This window comes from Phacochoerus africanus, chromosome 1 (genome assembly GCF_016906955.1).
Source record: "Phacochoerus africanus isolate WHEZ1 chromosome 1, ROS_Pafr_v1, whole genome shotgun sequence".
NCBI classification, from domain to species: domain Eukaryota; kingdom Metazoa; phylum Chordata; class Mammalia; order Artiodactyla; family Suidae; genus Phacochoerus; species Phacochoerus africanus.
The window spans coordinates 202,459,327-202,478,529 of NC_062544.1; the positions used below are offsets into that span (position 1 = coordinate 202,459,327).

Below are 19,203 nucleotides of genomic sequence, written 5' to 3' on the forward strand. Positions count from 1 at the left end.
ACATCCTCATGGATGCTAGTCAGATACCTTTCCTCTGAGCCACGACCGGAACTCCCAAGAAGCGTAATAATAACTTTTGAAACTTTATTTCAAGTATCAGGATTGATGCTTCGCAGAATGGCAGAAGAATGAATGGATAATGATGTAATTTTAGGTGACAATTTTAGAATGTTCACGTTAAACGTGAAGCAGTAGCATTTTGGGAAAATCCTTAACTTCTACCTGAGGGAGTCAGTGAAAGGAGATAATACCCTTTTACAGTAATTTACTGAGACTGAGGGTGCGGAAGTCTGCTTTGGCTGTAGGTAGGGAATAAATATTAACGAATTTACGCAGACCTTGTGGATCTGGTTTTCTTGCCCTGTGGGCGTCAGTGAGGTAGTGTCCCGGGGTGGTGGAAGGACTGTAAGGCATAATTCGCTTAGGTCCGCTGAGCTGTCAAGTGTGGAGGGACAGAGTGCACGTCGCGGGAGGGCTAGCTATCTGACTAAGGGTCTGGGAACAAGAACGAAATCCTCGGCCGCAATGAACCGCGCCAAGGGCTTCTGAGAACTAAGGGACGAGCATGAGTCAGCAAGGCTCTCCGCGGGCTCCAAAATGGACTCGGATAGGCGTGCTGCAGCTGACTCGCCTCAAGGGAGCGTATAGAACCTAGCAAGGTCAATATGTTTATCAACCGCCCTTCTCGGGAGGTTTCCCCACGCCGGGCCATCAGCAATTTCCCGCCCTGATAAACTGCGAGCCCCTCTCCACCCCGCCCCTGCAGCCTTCAGGATCTCCAACTCCCAGGAGGCAGCGAGAACCGCACATGTGGCTAATTTTTTCGTGGGAAGGGTTGCGCAAGCGCAGAGTGCACCTCTGACGTAGATTCCAAGCGGCGCTTGCGCACAGTTCCTCTAGCGCCTTTCACACCGCCTACCGTGTTCGGTGCAGTCCGCGCTTTTCTGACGTTACCGCTACGCATGCGCTTTGGAAGGAAGGGTGAGCTGTCTGGGGGACCGGCAGGGGGCGGGCCTTGGCTGAGGTCCCGCAGCGACTGCGCGGACAGGTTCCCGACTGGAACATGGCGACTTGCGCTGAAATCCTGCGGAGCGAGTTCCCAGAAATTGACGGACAAGTCTTCGACTACGTGACGGGTAAGCGGAACAGAATCAACGCGCTGGAGGTGCTGAAGTGGAAGTCTAGGAGGGGGAGGGGAGGACTAAGGGAGGGCAATGCCGGGGACCGCTGCTAGGCCTCTCCTCTGCGTGACCTCTTGTTCCGAGGGCCGGCTGGGTCTGGAGCCCGGACTGGGGCTGCGGTTCGGGGATTAAAACTGCTTGTATGTCCACTCTAACCGGCATCTTCCTCGTCTTGCCACGCCTGGCCTAGGCGTCTTGCACAGCGGCAGTGCGGACTTCGAGTCTGTGGATGACCTGGTGGAAGCTGTGGGGGAACTGTTGCAGGAGGTGTCCGGGGACAGCAAGGATGACGCGGGCATCAGGGCCGTGTGTCAGCGCATGTACAACACTCTGCGCCTGTACGTGCCAGGGCAGGGGGATTCGCAGAGGTGATGGGAGGGTGGACGGTCAGGAAACGACCTGAGGGAAGGCAGTCTGATGGCCATAGAGCTTTTTGCTCAACTTCTAACTGTTTACTCTCTATCCTACACTCAAGGGCTGAGCCACAGACCCAGGGAAACAGCCAGGTGCTACTAGACGCTCCCATCCAGTTGTCAAAGATAACAGAGAACTACGGTGAGATGAGGGAAGATTGAACTAGCTGTTCTACCCTCTGTCCTTTTCTCAGTCTCCACCCCCTAGCTACCTGCCTCCTGGAGCCCTGGACTCTTGGAAGCTCTTTTCCACAGTAACTAGTTGATGTCTTTACTGAGGCCAAATGAGCCCATTATTGAAGGCATTAGGATTGGCGAGTTCTCTAAGCTCTTGGGTATGGTAGGAAGTGTGTGGGCCTTGGAGCTAGACAGACTTGGGTTTACTCCCCAATTTTGCAACTTACTAAACAACTGCATGATATTGTCAGGGTTGCTTATCTGCTCTATTCTCTGCGTCCTTAATCTGTGAATTAGGCTTTTGTTTTAAGTGTTAGTAGGATGATACCTATCTCCAGAATTTGTGAGACCTTCCTTTAAATATATGAGTCTCTGTCTGGTTCATATTAGTCACTCAGAATGTTAGTTTCCCTTCCCTCAGAGAAAAGGTGACTTCTTTTCTTATCGCTTACAGACTGTGGCACCAAACTTCCAGGACTTCTAAAGAGGGAACAGTCGTCGGTGAGGAAGGGGAGAAGGAAGAAAGAGAGAGGGCTGTGTCTGTGGTGGGGGTGGGAGTTGACTGTCTCTAAATATTGGAGTGTCTTTCTGGGAGATTGCTCATTGTCTTTTTTTCTGTCTCTGAGTCCACACCTTCAGATGAAATGGCTGTATTTAAACCCTTAGACAGTGAATGCGAAGAAGCTAGAAAAAGCTGAAGCTCGACTGAGGGCAAAGCAGGAGAAGCGCTCAGAGAAGGACACATTCAAAACCAATAACCCTCTGTGAGTTTAGCAAGAAGGGCTGAGAAGAGAACAGAGCAGTCTACTGAGATGGAAGGATGGTTAGTAGTGCTAAAAGCCATCCATTTCTCTCTTTTAAAGAGTCTTGGAAGAGGCATCAGCCAGCCAGGCAGGCAGCAGAAAGGAGAGTCGATTGGAATCATCTGGCAAGAACAAATCCTATGATGTGCGAATTGAGAACTTTGATGTGTCCTTTGGCGATAGGTGAGGGAGTGGCAGTGTGGGGAAGGGGATGATGGTTTTCTTTTTCCAATTTGAAGAAATGAAATAGGGCTAAAAATAGGTTTCTGTAGTTAAACTTACTGTGCACCTGTTTCTAGAGCACTCTTTGTTGTCTTCTTTCTGCACCTGCAGGGTACTGCTGGCTGGAGCAGATGTGAACCTGGCATGGGGCCGCCGCTATGGGCTGGTGGGTCGTAATGGCTTGGGGAAGACGACACTGCTGAAGATGCTGGCCACCCGGAGCCTGCGGGTTCCAGCCCATATTTCCCTGCTGCATGTAGAGCAGGAGGTTGCTGGAGACGACACCCCTGCCCTGCAGAGTGTCCTGGAGAGTGACACTGTGCGAGAAGATCTCCTGCGGCGGGAGCGGGAGCTCAGTGCCCAGATTGCTGCTGGCAGGTGAGGGCTTCAGGCAAGGGATTGCCCAGCAGCACCTGTGCCTAACAGAGTACCTGCCTTGCTGGCACAATCCACCATTCATTTGCCCATCCTAATATGCAGCAGAATTTAGAACTTGACACTGTGGGGCTGTAAATTCCTTGTTCCTGCACAGTGCCCTCTGCCCTCATATCCTTCCTGTTCTCTGTTCCTGTCCCAACAACAAGGCAGCCAGTGGCCGGCTTTCTAGCTGTTCTAGGGTGCAGGATATCTTGTAGACTGCCTGGACTCAGGCTGATTGCTCTTGCTCCCATTCCTAGGGCTGAGAGCTCAGAAGCTGCACAGCTGGCAGAAGTCTATGCCAAGTTGGAAGAGATTGAGGCTGACAAAGCACCTGCCAGGTATTTAAAATTCCCTTCCTTCCTTTAGATTTCATCTTTTCTGTTACCTGCTCCAACCAGGTTCTTTAATTTCTTCACTCCTAGGGCATCAGTCATTCTTGCTGGGCTTGGCTTTACCCCTAAAATGCAACAGCAGCCCACCCGGTAAGTGTCTCTTACCATTCTTGGCTCTGAACACTCTTGGCTCTTTCTCTGCCTGTTCTGGTGAACATTTGCCCCTGATGTGGCTCTGTCTCTTTTTAGGGAGTTTTCAGGTGGCTGGAGGATGAGACTGGCCCTGGCACGGGCACTGTTTGCTAGGTGAGTCTTCTGGGCCTCTGCATGGATACTGTGGAGGATGTACTTGGCTCTTAGGAGGTGGCAACAAGTCACTGACCTAAAACCTCAAACCTTGCATTCTTTTCCATAGGCCAGATCTGCTGCTGTTAGATGGTGAGTTTGAAATGGAGTACCCTGATATGGGGATGTAGAATAGTGGCATCATCCAAGTTCCTAGTTTTCTTGTTCTTTAATCCCAAATGTGTCCTCCCCGACTTTTACAGAACCCACAAATATGCTGGATGTACGGGCCATCCTGTGGCTGGAGAATTACCTGCAGGTGAGTGCCTACAGGTGCTGAGGTAGGTGAGGGGAATGTCTGCCTCTGAGGCCACTGGGGTTTGGGAGCTGACTGCCCTCCCAAACTGGGCCTGCCATCCTGTGACCCCTCAGACGTGGCCCTCCACAATCCTGGTCGTCTCCCATGACCGCAACTTCCTGAATGCCATAGCCACAGACATCATCCACCTGCACAGCCAGCGGCTGGACGGTTACCGGGGAGACTTTGAGACCTTCATCAAGAGCAAGCAGGAGCGGCTGCTCAACCAGCAGCGTGAATACGAGGCCCAGCAGCAGTATCGCCAGCATATCCAGGTGTGGGGGCAGGCTGGGCTGGGGACCTGCTCTATCCCATGGGTATTAGAGCTGTGGGGAGTGAGGGAGCCTCAACAGTGCCTGAACTCTTCCACCTACAGGTTTTCATTGACCGGTTTCGCTACAATGCCAACAGAGCCTCTCAAGTGCAGAGTAAACTCAAGATGCTGGAGAAGCTGTGAGTACACTGTTGCTGACCAGGCCCTGACTCCTGTCTTTTATTTGTTCCCCTCATTTTGTAGGCCACCCCTTGCCCTCCCACTCTGGGTCTCTCCTTTTCTAGAAACCAACTTTAACTTCTTCCCCTCAGGAAAGCAGAGTATTCTGTCCTGCTTTTGGAAAGTAAATCTTGCCCCCTCAGGGTTAGGCAACGATCAGTCTTTCTGTCTCCATATATGATTTGCTTACTCTGGAAGCAATGGCATGGAATCACATATGTGAGCTTTTGTGTCGGGCTTCTTTTGCTTATTAGCATAATGTTTTCGAGGTTCATCTGTGTTGTAGCATGGATCAATACCTTATCCCTATTTATGGCCAGATAATATTCCATCATATGGATATTGCACATTTTGTTTATTGACTCTCATCAGATGATGGGCATTTGATTGTTTCCCTTTTTTGGATTTTATGAACAATGCTGCTGTGAACATTTGTGTACAAGTTTTTGTGTGGACATGGGTTTTCTGTTCTCTTGGGTGCATACCTAGGAGTGGAATTATGTGGTAATTCTGGTGTTTACATTTTTGAGGAACTGCCAAACTTTGTTTATTTTTTAAATTTTTTTTATTTTTTGCTTTTTAGGGCTGCATCTGTGGCTTATGGAAGTTCCTGGGTTAGGGGTCAAATCAGAGCTGCACCTGCTGGCCTATGCCGCAGCCACAGCAATGCCAGGTCTTTAACCCACCTGAGCAAGGCCAGGGATTGAACCCACATTCTCATGGACACTACATTGGGTTCTTAACCCATTGAGCCACAACAGGAACTCCCAGTTTCCTTTTTTGTTATAGTTATTGATTTGTTTTTTTTTTTTTTTAGATTTCACATGTAAGTAATCTCATGCAGTATTTATCTTTCTCTGTCTGACATATTTCACTTAACATTGTCCAAGTCCACCCTTGCTGCAAATGGCAGATTTTCATTCTTTTTAATGGCCAAGTAACAGTTCATTGTGTATATATACCACATCTTCATTCACCTGATGATGGATACTGAGGTCGCTTCACTATCTTGGCTGTTGTAATTAATGCTGCTATGAACATTGGGGTGCCTGTATCTTTTAGAATAAGTGTTTTTGTTTTTGTTTTAGCCATATACCCAGGAAAGCATTGGGGATTTAAATCTTAAAGCAACCATTCTAGGCATGCTGGTGGTAGGGTAGCTTAAAAATTACAATGCTTTAGAATTTTGTGACAGTGAAACATGTATCGCAATATATTAACTGGGAAGACAAAAAACTACAAAAAATGATAATCCTGTATTTTTAGTGTATATATATATATATACATATATATATATGTATATATATATATTGCTTGTGTGATAAGAACAGTATTTTTTAAAGTCACAAATCTAGTCCATCCCCTCTCTCCTCAGACCAGAGCTGAAACCCGTGGACAAGGAGTTGGAGGTAGTGATGAAGTGAGTGCTGGGCCAGAGGGGCAGGTGGGACATTTTGTTTCTGGCCACCCTCATGCTCCTCACTTCCACCTCCCGCAGGTTTCCCGATGGGTTTGAGAAGTTCTCACCACCAATTCTGCAACTAGATGAGGTGGATTTCTACTATGATCCTAAGCACATCATCTTCAGCCGTCTCTCCGTCTCTGCTGATCTTGAATCCCGTATTTGCGTGGTATGGTTGCTGTTTCTTTGTTCTGTGAGCTGGGACTGGACTCTCCCACCACAGGACGTAGTGTGGATTGGCCACATGGGCTACAAAGGGAGGAGGTCCGCAGGAGCAGGAGTCTGGGCTGAGGATTTTACTGTACTTAATACCAGCCCCTCCTCCAGCTTCATGGGGCCACTCTGCAGCACAGATGAAGAGCCTGGCATGTGGCCTTTTATCAGTACTTAGACCAGTGCATTGTCTTACTGGTCTCAGCTCTGAGTTTCCTCAAACCATGGAACATAGAAGAGAGAGCATGGGCTTCAGGGTCAGACTTCGGACCCCAGCTCTGCCATTTCCTGTCTTGGTTACTAAAAAGTTTCCTCATCCTTAAGATGGAGATCACGTCCAGCCCAGCTGGTTATTGAGAGAATTAATTCCCCTGCACTTAGTGGGTACTTGGATATTGGTCCCTTTTACATCTTTACTACTTCCTTCCTTTTTCTCTGCAATTCCTTAAACATATTTTAGTTGTTAGTCCCTGAGACTACCCAGGACCCAATCTCATCTGCTTCCCTTTTGTGTCCCACTCACGTACACTCTTCTCATTCTCATGTTTCTTCTCACAGGTTGGGGAGAATGGGGCTGGGAAGTCTACCATGCTGAAGTTGCTTATGGGGGACCTGGCCCCTGTTCGGGGCATCAGACATGCTCACAGGTAGGGCCCACGCTTCCACCCTCTATATGCTTACACCATGGCTATATTCCTTTATGGTCATCGCCTTCCATCCCCTCTCTCCACCTTCACATCTGCCTGCAGGAATCTAAAGATCGGCTATTTCAGCCAGCACCATGTGGAGCAGCTGGACCTGAATGTTAGTGCTGTAGAACTGCTGGCACGCAAATTCCCTGGTGCGTTAGGGATTTGAGTTCACAACTAGGCCTCCCTTGGGTTGCTGAGCAGCCCACCGAGTCTGGGTATAAGGACATGGGCACTGGGGGTGGGAATTGGGGGAGGTGAAGGAGGGGCTTGGGCCAAGAACCCACACGATGGGGTGGGGCCTGTTCCAGGTCGGCCTGAAGAGGAGTACCGTCACCAGCTGGGCCGGTACGGCATCTCTGGAGAGCTGGCCGTGCGCCCTGTTGCCAGCTTGTCTGGGGGCCAGAAGAGCCGGGTAGCGTTTGCTCAGATGACCATGCCCTGGTGAGGCCTCATTCTAGAGTTGTGCCCTCCTCTTTGCCACTTTTGCCTAATGGAAAATGACTGTCTTGCCTTCGTAGCAGAGTTCATTTTCTCCCAGACCCCATAACTGCCTGCCTTCCTGTTCTCCCTTCCAGCCCCAACTTCTACATTCTGGATGAACCCACAAACCACCTGGATATGGAGACAATTGAGGCTCTGGGCCGTGCTCTCAACAATTTCAGGGTGAGTGTGCCTTCACACTGTGTCCTCTTCCCCAGGGCACTGCACCCCTTAGGGCCTGCCTGAGTGCCTCTGGTCTCCTGTCTTTCAGGGTGGTGTGATTCTGGTGTCCCACGATGAGCGCTTCATCAGGCTGGTGTGCCGGGAGCTGTGGGTGTGCGAAGGAGGCGGCGTCACCCGGGTCGAGGGGGGATTTGACCAGTACCGAGCCCTTCTCCAGGAACAGTTTCGCCGTGAGGGCTTCCTCTAGGGCCACCAGGCTGAGGACTCTGCCCAGGACCTGGACTGGTCTCCCAGACCCCTGGGCTACCATGTAGGCAACCATCTCCAGGCCACGGACTTCCCCCAACTTTGGGGACAGCCTTATTCCTAAATCTCTCCTTTTGACTGGAGCATCCTCTGTGCGAACCCAGGGAGCCCCACCTAAGGGTCTTTGAGGACTGGTCTTCCAAGGGGAAAGGGAGTGGGGGGTGCCCTCTGGGATTCTATATCCCCCGTATTGCCCCAGCTGCGACTGGGCCATGAGTGGCTGCTGTGTAAATTAAATCTCCCTGCATCTCCCTTGCCTCACCTGCTCCCTGGTGCAGGGCTGCAGTGTTTGCCCACTGATAAGGAGTGTGGACTCTGATCTGGCATTATCCTGTGAGGCTTGTGTCAGTCACACAGAGGAGGCCATGGCAGCATCAGCCCCTGGGCAGAGGTGTCATTAAAGCTGCTGAAGCTTGACCTCATGGTGGACAGAGCTGGTGAAGTGAAGGGCAGCATGTTATATCACTGCAGTGCTGTCCCTCCAGCCCAGGCTCAGCCTCAGCTGAAGGGGTCTTGGTTCTGCTCTTTCACCCCACTGCTTGGGAGAGTAAATTGATTCTGTAACCTGGCCTCAAACTGGTTTGCCAGTTGCTTTCTCCAGTGGTCTCCAGCTCAGACTCGCCCGTCTTCTCTGATCTGGACCCTTTGGGACAAAAGAGAAACTGAGACTGACCTTGTCCCCATTTTGCTTGGGTGACTCCATGTTCTTTCTTTTTCCCCTGGCCACATAGGAGGGGCCTGGGAAGTGAGGAATTGAGAATGGGGTCTAAGATGAAGAGAACGCTTTGGTTTCAAATTAATCCGTATTTAAAGAGGGAGGGGAGCTGTTTAACAGAAGTGGTATGATTTATAAATGTTATTTCTCGGGTACTCGGCTGCAATACGTCAGTGTTACACAGAAATAGAGACATTGCTTTACTGTTAATGGAGAAACCGGCATTAACAGAAGGAACCTGCTCACTTCATAGAGAATTGTCGTCACAGAGCCGAACCAGGGCATCTTAACCCAGGTGCTAAGGGAATTGTGCTAATAAATAGGTAGCTGGGGTGGAGATATGTGTTTGGGAGTAAAGGAGAATAAAGCTGGGAAGGCTCTGCACTGATGGACTGTGAAGCCAGCAGAAGGGTCACTAATCTTCCCACCTCTTCACCCTCCCTCTCCTGTGCACAGAAGGTATTCTTCCAGGTGCAGCCATGACCACGTGCACTGTCACAAATCTGAGAATCTTCTCACAGCCCCATCACTCTCTTCTAGCCTTCATCAGGGCCGTCTGGTGTAGGGTCTGTGCCTGCCTGTTTGCCAGACTCTCACCAGTTTGTGGTCCCTGTATGAGTTCTTCCAATTCCTTAGTCACTGGAAGTGCAGCTGAAGGTTCTGTGATGGGATCTGTGTCTTTGGATGTGGTTTTGTGTATGAAGAGCACTGGAGTTGGATCTATGATCAGATCCCAGCTTTATTACTGGTAGTAGAAGGGATCACCAACACTGGCTGAGTAACCACAACAAATCAATGTTTTCTTTTCTTCAGCCACACCTTTGGTACATGGATGTTCCTGGGCCAAGGGTTGAATCTGAGACGCAGCTGCAGCCTGTGCCACAGCTGGGGCAATGCCAGATCCTTGACCCACTGCACTGAGCTAGGGATCAGACCCACGCCGCCACAGAGGCAACACTGGATCCTTAACCCACTGCACCACAGCAGGAGCTCCACAAGTCTTTTTGAACACCTCCTTGACATACTACATAAGCACTCAGAGTGATTCAGTCTGTGATTTGGAGAACCATCATGTGAAAAAGAAGTAATTTTCTCTGATGCCAGAAGTAGACCAGTTTGAGCTCAGTAGCTCAGGCTACTCCTAATAGCAGCCTCTGGGACTTTTCAGCCCTGCTGCCCTCTAAAGGCTCTTTCAGGTAGGAGGCAGCACTAGATGGCCTCTAGGCTGGCTCTTGATTTCATGATTCCATCAAATAAACCTGCGTATATGACAATACAGGCCTCTGCTGCGGGCCTTCAGAACATTAGGTTGAATGAATTATAGCAATCGGGAAAGACCCGACAGTAAGTGTGCAAGGTGAATCAGGGATTAGAGGAAGAGAATGGGGAGAAAATGGTGGTCTTGAGGGGTAGAAAAAGTAGCCAGTATCAGCCAGCTCCATTCAGAAAGCACGGGGCAAGAGGGGAACCTGACACAATAGGGAAATCCACCCCTTTCTCGCTGTAGAGAGCCTGTCACACCCCAACCATTGGGAAGTTAGTCCTTTTCCTGGAGCTGACCTGCTGACATCAGCCTAAAGCCAGTCGGAATCTGGCCAGGTTGCAAGGCCTGTCTGCAGGGTCTTCATGGAAACCCTGGTCTCCCTGCTTCTGCTGGCCTTAACCATACTCACCAGGGCTGCTTCAGGCAACCTGGCTGGTCCCCTGTGGGAGGCAGAATGCAGAGGGGTCATGACAGAGAGTTGTTTATTTCTTCTTTTTTTTTTTTGTCTTTTTAGCTATTTCTTGGGCCGCTCCCTCGGCATATGGAGGTTCCCAGGCTAGGGATCGAATTGGAGCTGTAGCTGCCAGCCTATGCCAGAGTCACAGTAACGCGGGATCCGAGCCGCGTCTGCAACCTACACCACAGCTCACGGCAACGCCAGATCGTTAACCCACTGAGCAAGGGCAGGGACCAAACCCGCAACCTCATGGTTCCTAGTCGGATTCATTAACCACTGCGCCACGACGGGAACTCCGAGAATTGTTTATTTCAATGTGGGATTTTGGTCTTGAGATTTGTTGGACACAGACATTTAGCTAAGTTCTCACTAGTCTCCAGGCAAATTTTAACCAATAGGGGGAGAAGGGGCCATTTACCCTTTAACCCTCACTTGGCCATGCCCTAACCCAGTTTGTCTTTTTTTTTTTTTTTTTTTGCCTTACTTGGAGCATGCGGATGTTTCTAGGTCAGGGATCAAGCCCATGTCCCTGCAGCAATCTGAGCTGCTGCTGTGACAACACTGGATTCTTAACACACTGAGCCACATGGGAACTCCTAGTTTTGTCATTTAGAACATAACGTCCTACTAAGAGCCACTCCCCAGACCTGGATCTGGTCTACCCACCTATGCAAAACAATGCCAGTATCAGAGCCCGGTTGTTCAGCACCAGCCTGAGTGTACAAACTAGATAATGCTAGGAATCTGGGAAATCCCACAGGCTAGCAGGGTGAGTCCAAAACCTGGTTGAACTTCAACCCCATCCTCTCCAAGTGGGTTTATTCAGTGTGCTTTATGTGTATCTCACACAAAGTGTGTCCCTGCTTGCCATTTTTAGGGTTGTAGTTCTTACCGTAGCTCCCACTTTGTCCTGACTTTATTTATTTATTTATTTATTTATTTTTTGCTTTGCCTTGGTACTGTTGAAGGCCATGCCCTGGCTTGCTCATTTTTGCATCCTCTGCCCCTGTGTTCTTGTTGCAGGTTGGGTTCCCTGGGAAGCAGCTTGGAGAGGATTGGCACATTTATTAGGGGGTGCTTCTGAGACCAACATGAGGTAAACAGGGAGGACTCAGTCAGCCTCACATTCTGGAGCTAGAAGAGTTGTGAGATGAGGCAATGAGTTGGGCCTTACTCCATGGAGTTAATTGGTCATTGGTTGCTGGCTGCCACCAGAAGGAGCTGTGAGGACATTGAGAGAGGAAGTTTTCTTGGGCTAAGGACTTGCTGTGGTCAGCACTCTCCACAGCTAGTACAGCCAGCCCTTCACTCCTGAAAGCTCATCCCAGCAACCACTACTGTGCCTGGGAAGCAGCTTGGAGAGGATTGGCACATAAATAGAATGCTCAATAAAAGTGCTTGCAAAGTGAATATTTGGAGGAAAAAGTGAAGAATGACATTGGAGAATTGACCAGTCCTGAAATCCAGCCCTAAGGACATGGGGTTGGAACAGCAGAGGTGGAGGTACAAGGGCCCACCCCAAACAAGAAAAGATTCCTTTTTCTGGGCCAGAGTCTTGAAACAAAATGAAAGCTTTGGGGCATAACAGAGTTCCCTGGTGGATCAGCTGGTTAAGGATCAGTGTTGTCACTGCTGTGGTGCAAGTTTGATCCCAGGCTCAGGAACTTTGGCAGGCCACAGCTACAGCCCGGAAAAAAAAAAAAAAAAAAAAGCTTTGGGGCGTAAGAGACAGATTAAAGGGGCCAGTTTTATTTTTAAACCTCTCCTTGTTTTCTTTCAAGACAATGTTGAAAATAATGATAGTTAATAGTTACTGGGCTCTTGTTATGTAGTAGCACTGTTGTAAGTGCTTTATCTACACTAAGTCAATCCTCACAGCCCTATGAACTGCACAGTTATTATCCCCATTTTGTTTTGTTTATTTATTTTTGGCCACACCCAGGCATGTGGAAGTTCCTGGACCAGGTATCAAACCCATGCCGCAATTGCAACCTGCTCCACAGCTGTGGGATCACTGGACCCTTAACCTGCTGCACCACATGGGAATTCCTATCCCCATTTTATAGACAAGGAGACAGAGTTGACATAGTGGGAGAGATTCAGGATAGTCTGGCTCTAGAACGCAGCTCTGAACTGCCATGCCACCCTACCACTCAGTGCCTAGTGTAACATGCTGGTTAGTGAGAGTTTGTGTAATTCCATCAACCAAACCTCATCCTTAATTGCATGAGGTGGTGGGTAGGAGGTGGGGGATTTGAAGAATCTTCTCTCAGAAGAGCAAGTTGATAAGTAGGAGTACCTGGTGTGGTGGCTGACACTGGGCGCTCAGTGAATAGTTGTTCATCAAATTACTTGAGACATGTGGTATGGTGGGAAAGTCACACTGGGATTAGCCCAGCTCCAGCACTGACTGCATCTTAGGCAAATCAACTCCTGAGTAAATTATGCTTATCTATAAAATGGGCATAATGCAGTTTGTTTTGTCTGCTTCTTGGGTTATAGGAAGGATTATATAAGACAAACCCTGCGTAAACTGAATCAATTTTGTTGTATACTTTAAAGTTCCATGGTTCCAAAGGGTGTCATTTCATGGGAAGAGTGATAGGAAGGCAGCCTGGAGCCTCCTCTGGAGACACACAGATTTGCGCACACACAAGCACTCCAGGCCGTCATCAAGTTGATAGCCCACCCTGTAGCCCTCCTCATCTGCTGAGCCAAGCATCAGAAAGCATGAATGTTGGAACGCAGCATGAGGCTCTGCCCAGCACCCTCTGAGTTACATGAGGTGAGGCAGAAATCACCGTGCAATTTAATCCCATTCTAATAACATGTATAGGTCATGCCCTGTCAGTAATTCTAGGTTTCTCTTTTCTTTATGTTAAGTAAATGGGTGGTTTGGAAGTGATTTCTGCTATACTATATAGAGAGAGACCTTTGAAACCCTAAATTAGAATAAATATTTGTCAACCCATGCTGCAGCATTTTAACATGGAGGAATGCTTTCACAAATGTTCTCCTTGTTTTGTCTCCTTCGTAATCTTGTGATACATGGCTCCTGCTGAGTTATTTCCATTTTCTAGGACAGAAGCTTGAAGCAGAAAGATGTTAAATGTCTGCTCAGGTTCAGATACCTATGTGCCTGCAGAGGTGAGGCAAGAACCAAGGTATCTGGATTCCCAGTCTTACATTTTCCCAGATCAGCTGTTCTCAACTTTGTTCCACAGCTATTCATACAATGGGTGACATTCTTCTATCACACATGCCCAGGATCATGTGCTCCTCTGTCCTTTTAGGTAAGTATTTTGAACCCAGAATGAAGGGGACTGACTGTGAACCTATTTTAATTTGTTTTAAACTTGTCAATTAGAGAGCCAGCTCTGGAGTCAGAACTTCATTTGAGTCTGGATTCTATTATTCAATAGCTGTGTGACTTTCGCAAATTAAGCCTCTTAGTGCCTCTGTTTCCTTATCTGCAAAATGAGAATAATAATGGTCCTTACACTGTAGGGTTTTGGTGAATATTAAATCAGATAATATAAGCAAAACTCTCATCATGTTTCCTAGTAGTTCCATAATTGTTAGTCATTATGATGATTATTAGTATTTCTTGCAACCTTCACTGCTTTGATTTTTTGTGAGATACCACTTACAATGCCCCATAGCTGGAACCCACTGTTTAGTCATGGCGCCTCAGCCAGAAAAGTTGTAGCTCATATTTTGTGTCCTTGGGCCTGGAAAGGACCCCTTCTTGGAATCTTCTCTCCCTGCAGACATTTTCTTTGGATTCTGTAATACTCACATGCCCCTCCAGTTCTTCTTCTTCTTCTTCTTTTTTTTTTTTGTCTTTTTGTCTTTTCTAGGGCCGCACTCGAGACATATGGAGGTTCCCAGGCTAGGGGTCGAATCGGAACTGTAGCCGCTGACCTACGCCAGAGCCACAGCAACACAGGATCCGAGCCTCGCCTGCGACCTACACCACAGCTCACAGCAACACCGGATCCTCAACTCACTGAGCGAGGCCAGGGATCCAACCTGCAACCTCATGGTTCCTCGTCGGATTTGCTAACCACTGAATCACAATGGGAAACCCCCTCCAGTTCTTTCTGAATGTTATATACTCAATCTGTTCCATCACTCAATGCTTTGTTCCAGTTTAGTGACTCCCCATCAGCGTAGGAGTCTAGGTTTTTCTTGACTGCTAGAGACCTTTGAGTTTGGCCATTCTGAACCTTCTCACCACCAGAGTTCTTTACTCTTCCTCTTGTATGAAAACTGCAGACAGATCACAGGTCTGGCACACCCAGAATATGGGAGTTGAATTATCTTAGAGTAAAATTAGTAAGAACCAGGAGTTCCCTCCTGGTCTAGTGGGTTAAGGATCTGGCATTGTCACTGCTGTGTCTCAGGTTGCTGCTATGGTGCAGGTTGGATCCCTGGCCTGGGGACTTTGGCATGATGGGGGCACAACCTGCAGAGCCAGGACACAGGTTTGATCCCTGACTTGGTACAGTGGGTTAAACAATCCTACAGCAGAAATTGATAGAACATTGTATATCAGCTATAATAAAAATAAACAAACAAATATAAGTAAATAAATAAAGGATCCTGCACAGCTGTGGCATAGGTCGAAACTGTGGCTCGGTTCTGATTCATGGCCCAGGAACTCCATATGCCAACAGGTCACCAAAAAAGAAAAAAACAAAAGCAAAAAACTGGAGGAGGTTCTGCCATGATGCAGTGGGTTAATGATCTGGCCTTGCCATAGCTGTGGTGTTGCTGCAGCTGCAACTCAGATTGTATCCCTGGCCCGGAACATCCATATGCTGCAGGTACAGTGAAGAAAAAAACCCTGGAGTTCCCTAGTGGCTCAGCAAGTTAAGGATCTGACATTGTCACTGCTGTGGCTCAGGTCCCTGCTGTGACATGGGTTAGATCCCTGGCCCAGAAATTTCTGCATGTTGTGGTCATGGCCAAAAACTACACACATACACACACACATAGAATAATTTCAGAGTTAGAGAAATGTTGCAAAATATTACAAAGAATTCAGCTCTTTCCTTCAGCCAGATTCCTAAATGTTAGCATTTTGCCACATTTGCTTTATCCTTCTCTGTTTATTTTATCATAAACTGTTATGTTCCTTTATTTCTAAGTACTCAATATGTTGTTTTCTAAAAACAAGACTTTACTTACATAACCACAGTACAGTTATCAAAATTGTGAAATAGGAGTTCCCGTAGTGGCGCAGCAGAAACGAATCTGACTAGGAACCATGAGGTTGCAGGTTCGGTCCCTGCCCTTGCTCAGTGGGTTAAGGATCCGGTGTTGCCGTGAGCTGTGGTGTAGGTTGCAGACGCGGCTCGGATCCCGCGTTGCTGTGGCTCTGGCATAGGCCTGCGGCTACAGCTCCGATTCAACCCCTAGCCTGGGAACCTCCATATGCCTCGGGAGCGGCCCAAGAAATAGCAACAACAACAACAACAACAAAAAGACAAAAAAAAAAAGAAAAAGAAAAAAGCAAATTGTGAAATAAACATTGTTACTGTAACATTATTTAATCTGTAGAATCCATTCCAATTTTGCCAATTGTGCCAGCAATTCCTTTTATATATATGAAAAGAAAAAAATATATTTGACCCAGGATCACACATTGCATTTAGCTGTTCTCTTTAGCCTCCTTTAATCTGGCACAGTTCTTCAGAAGTTCTTCAGTTTCTCAGTGTTCTTTATCTCTCATGACCTTTCTTTGTCTTTTCATTTTGGAGGAGTACAGGACATTCATTTTGAGAATGTCCCTCAATTTGGGTTAGTCTGGTGTTTCCTCATGATTAAATTCAGGCTGTGTATTTTTGGCAGGAATATCATAGAAGTGTGGCTGTGCCTTTTCAGTACATCTTATCAGGGAGGCATGTGATATCAATTTGTCTCATTACTGGTGATCTTAACTTTGATTACCTGGTTAAGGTGGTGTCTGCAAGGTTTCTATGCTTTTAAATTGCTATTTTTCCCATTGTAATTAATAAGTATCTTGTGGAGAAGAAATAATTTTTATATAATCAAAGTCATCAGTGTTTTGCAACAATGATTTGTTTTTTTGAAATGTTGAATCCTTCCCCACCATCCCTAGGTAACAGAGATTTTCTGCAACGTTATTTTTTCTACTAATTTTATAGTTTCATTTTTCTTAGGTTGAATCCTCGAGAATTCACTCTGTATATGTTGTTGTATAGCAACATGATTTTCACCTTTCTTTATTGCGTGAACCAATTTTTCCAATGTTGTCTATCAAACAACCTATCCTTTCTTCAGTGGTGGTGATGCCATATTTGTTGCATATTATATCCTCAGTTATATCCCACTACACACACAGGGGTCTGATTCTCTACTGATCTACTTGTTCTTTTTTTTTTTTTTCTTTTTAGGGCCACACTCACGGCATATGGAAATTCCCAGGCTAGGGGTCTAATTGGAGCTACAGCTGCCAGCCACAGACACAGCAATGCCAGATCCAAGCTGTGTTTATGACCTACACCATAGCTCAGAGCAACGCTGGATCCTCAACCCACTGAGTGAGGCCGGGAATCGAACCTGCATCCTCATGGATACTAGTTGGATTCGCTCTACCACAATAGGAACTCCTTGACCTACTTATTCTTGTAACACTACCATACTGTTTTGATTACTCTAGTCTTGTAGTGTATCTTTTTTCTTCTTTTTTTGCTTTTTAGGGCTGCATCTGTGGCATATGGAGTTTCCCAGGCTAACAGTCAAATTAGAGATACAGCTGCCGGCCACAGCCACAGCCATAGCAAGGTGGGATCTGAGCCACATCTGTGACCTACACCACAGCTCATAGGAATACCAGATCCTTAACCCACTGAGCAAGGCCAGGGATCAAACCTGCATCCTCATGGATCCCAGTCGGGTTTGTTAACTGCTGAGCCACAAAGGGAATTCCTTGTAGTATATCTTGATGTTTGGTAGGGTAAGCCCCACTCTTTCTTCTTCTTTTTATTTTTATTTATTTTTTGGCCATGCCTGAGGCATGTGGAATTTCCTGAGCCAGGGATCAGACCTGCACCACAGCAGTGACTCGAGCCAGAGCAGTGACAACACTGGATCTTTAACCCACTGAGCTACAGAGGAACTCTGTTGTTATGCATTGACTTTGCTAATTTTGAAATTTTATTTCTCTGTATGTATACTGGAGTAAGTTTATTACAAAAATCCTCATGGATTTTAACTGGGATTTCATTGAAAGTATAGATTAACTGACTAACATTGTTAGTTTTTTAGCCATTTTACCCAAGACAGTGGAATGTCTTTCTAGTTATTTGCATCATCTTCTATGTCCTTTGACTTTCAAAGGTTTTTTTGGAGTTCCCTTTATTACTCAGTGGTAAAGAAAATAAACCTGACTAGTATCCATGAGGACTCGGGTTCTATCCCTGGCCTCACTCAGTGGGTTAAGGATCCAGCATTTAAGCCTCAGCATAGGTGGCAGATGTGGCTCAGATCTGGCATTGCTGTGGCTGTGGCATAGGCCAGCAGCTACAGCTCTGATTTGACCTGATTCGACCCCTAGCCTGGGAACTTCCATATGCCATGGGTGCAGCCTAAAAAGACAAAAAAAAAAAAAAAAGGGGGGGGGATAAGAAAAGGGTAGAACCTGTATAGGTAATTTACTTAACCAAGACTATATGAGACTTCTATGAAAAAAAATTTTTTTTTAAATTTTTTGTCTTTTTAGCACCATACCCACAGCATATGGAAGTAGGCTGGCAGCCACAGCTCCAATTGGAGCCCTAGTCTGGGAACTTCCATAGGCCACGGGTGCAGCCAAAAAAGAAGAAAAAAATTGTATTTTTCCCAACACCTACAGTCAATTAATCTTCAACAAGGAGGCAAGAATACAATAAAATGGGGAAAAGATAGTCTCTTCAGCAAATGGTGTTGGGAAAACTGGACAGCTGCATGTAAATCAATGAAACTAGAACACACCCTCACGCCATGCACAAAAATAAATTCAAAATTGCTTAAAGACTTAAGTATAAGTCATGACAGCATAAAACTATAAGAGTACATAGGCAAAACATTCTCTGACATAAACCATACAAATGTTTTCTTAGGTCAGTCTCCCAAGACAATAGAAATAAAAACAAAAATAAACCAATGGGGTCTAAGCAAACTTACAAGCTTTTGCACAGCAAGGGAAACCACTGAAGAAAAAAAACACACACACACAAAAAGACAACCTATGGAATGGGAGAAAATAGTACAAATGATGCAACAGACAAGAGCTTAATACAAACAACTCATCAACTCAATGACAGAAAAACAATCCAATTGAAAAATGGGCAGAAGACCTATATAGACATTTCTCCAAAGAAGACATACAGATGGCCAGTAGGCACATAAAAAGATGCTCAACATCACTAATTATTAGAGAAATGTAAATCAAAACTACGTTGAAGTACCATTCACATCACAGCAAATGCTGGAGAGGGTGTGGAGAAGAGGGAATCCTTCTACATTGTTGGTGGGAATGTAAATTGGTAAAACCACTATGGAAAACAGTATGGAAGTTCCTCAGAAAACTAAATATAGAACTACTATATGATCCAGCAGTTGCATTCCTAGGCATATATCTGGAAAAAAACTAGTATTCAAAAAGATACATGCACCCCATATTTATAGCCACACTACTCACAATAGCCAAGATATGGAAACAACCTAAATATCCATTG

At 46.7% G+C, this 19,203-nt stretch overlaps 1 protein-coding gene across 1 annotated transcript; it reads left to right on the forward strand.

Annotated features, from left to right (window-relative positions):
• The first annotated feature begins 957 nt into the window (after positions 1-957).
• ABCF3 (ATP binding cassette subfamily F member 3) lies at positions 958-8,320 on the forward strand. Its single transcript, XM_047787764.1, has 21 exons — positions 958-1,136; positions 1,372-1,519; positions 1,657-1,736; positions 2,226-2,272; positions 2,438-2,535; positions 2,635-2,757; positions 2,908-3,174; positions 3,474-3,554; positions 3,639-3,698; positions 3,798-3,854; positions 3,964-3,986; positions 4,097-4,152; positions 4,266-4,466; positions 4,568-4,644; positions 6,060-6,104; positions 6,183-6,315; positions 6,918-7,006; positions 7,109-7,200; positions 7,360-7,492; positions 7,627-7,714; positions 7,803-8,320. The coding sequence occupies exons 1-21, from the start codon at positions 1,064-1,066 to the stop codon at positions 7,959-7,961; spliced, it is 2,130 nt and encodes a 709-aa protein (XP_047643720.1). The 5' UTR covers positions 958-1,063; the 3' UTR covers positions 7,962-8,320.
• Positions 8,321-19,203: the final 10,883 nt, after the last annotated feature.

What these genes read in the sequence shown, in the direction of transcription:
- ABCF3 (XM_047787764.1), top strand. Translation starts at nt 1,064, where the DNA reads ATGGCGACTTGCGCTGAAATCCTGCGGAGCGAGTTCCCAGAAATTGAC. An exon ending in GAGTTGGAGGTAGTGATGAA is followed by an intron (nt 6,105 to 6,182) that starts GTGAGTGCTGGG and finishes CACCTCCCGCAG; the next exon opens with GTTTCCCGATGGGTTTGAGA. An exon ending in GGCATCAGACATGCTCACAG is followed by an intron (nt 7,007 to 7,108) that starts GTAGGGCCCACG and finishes ATCTGCCTGCAG; the next exon opens with GAATCTAAAGATCGGCTATT.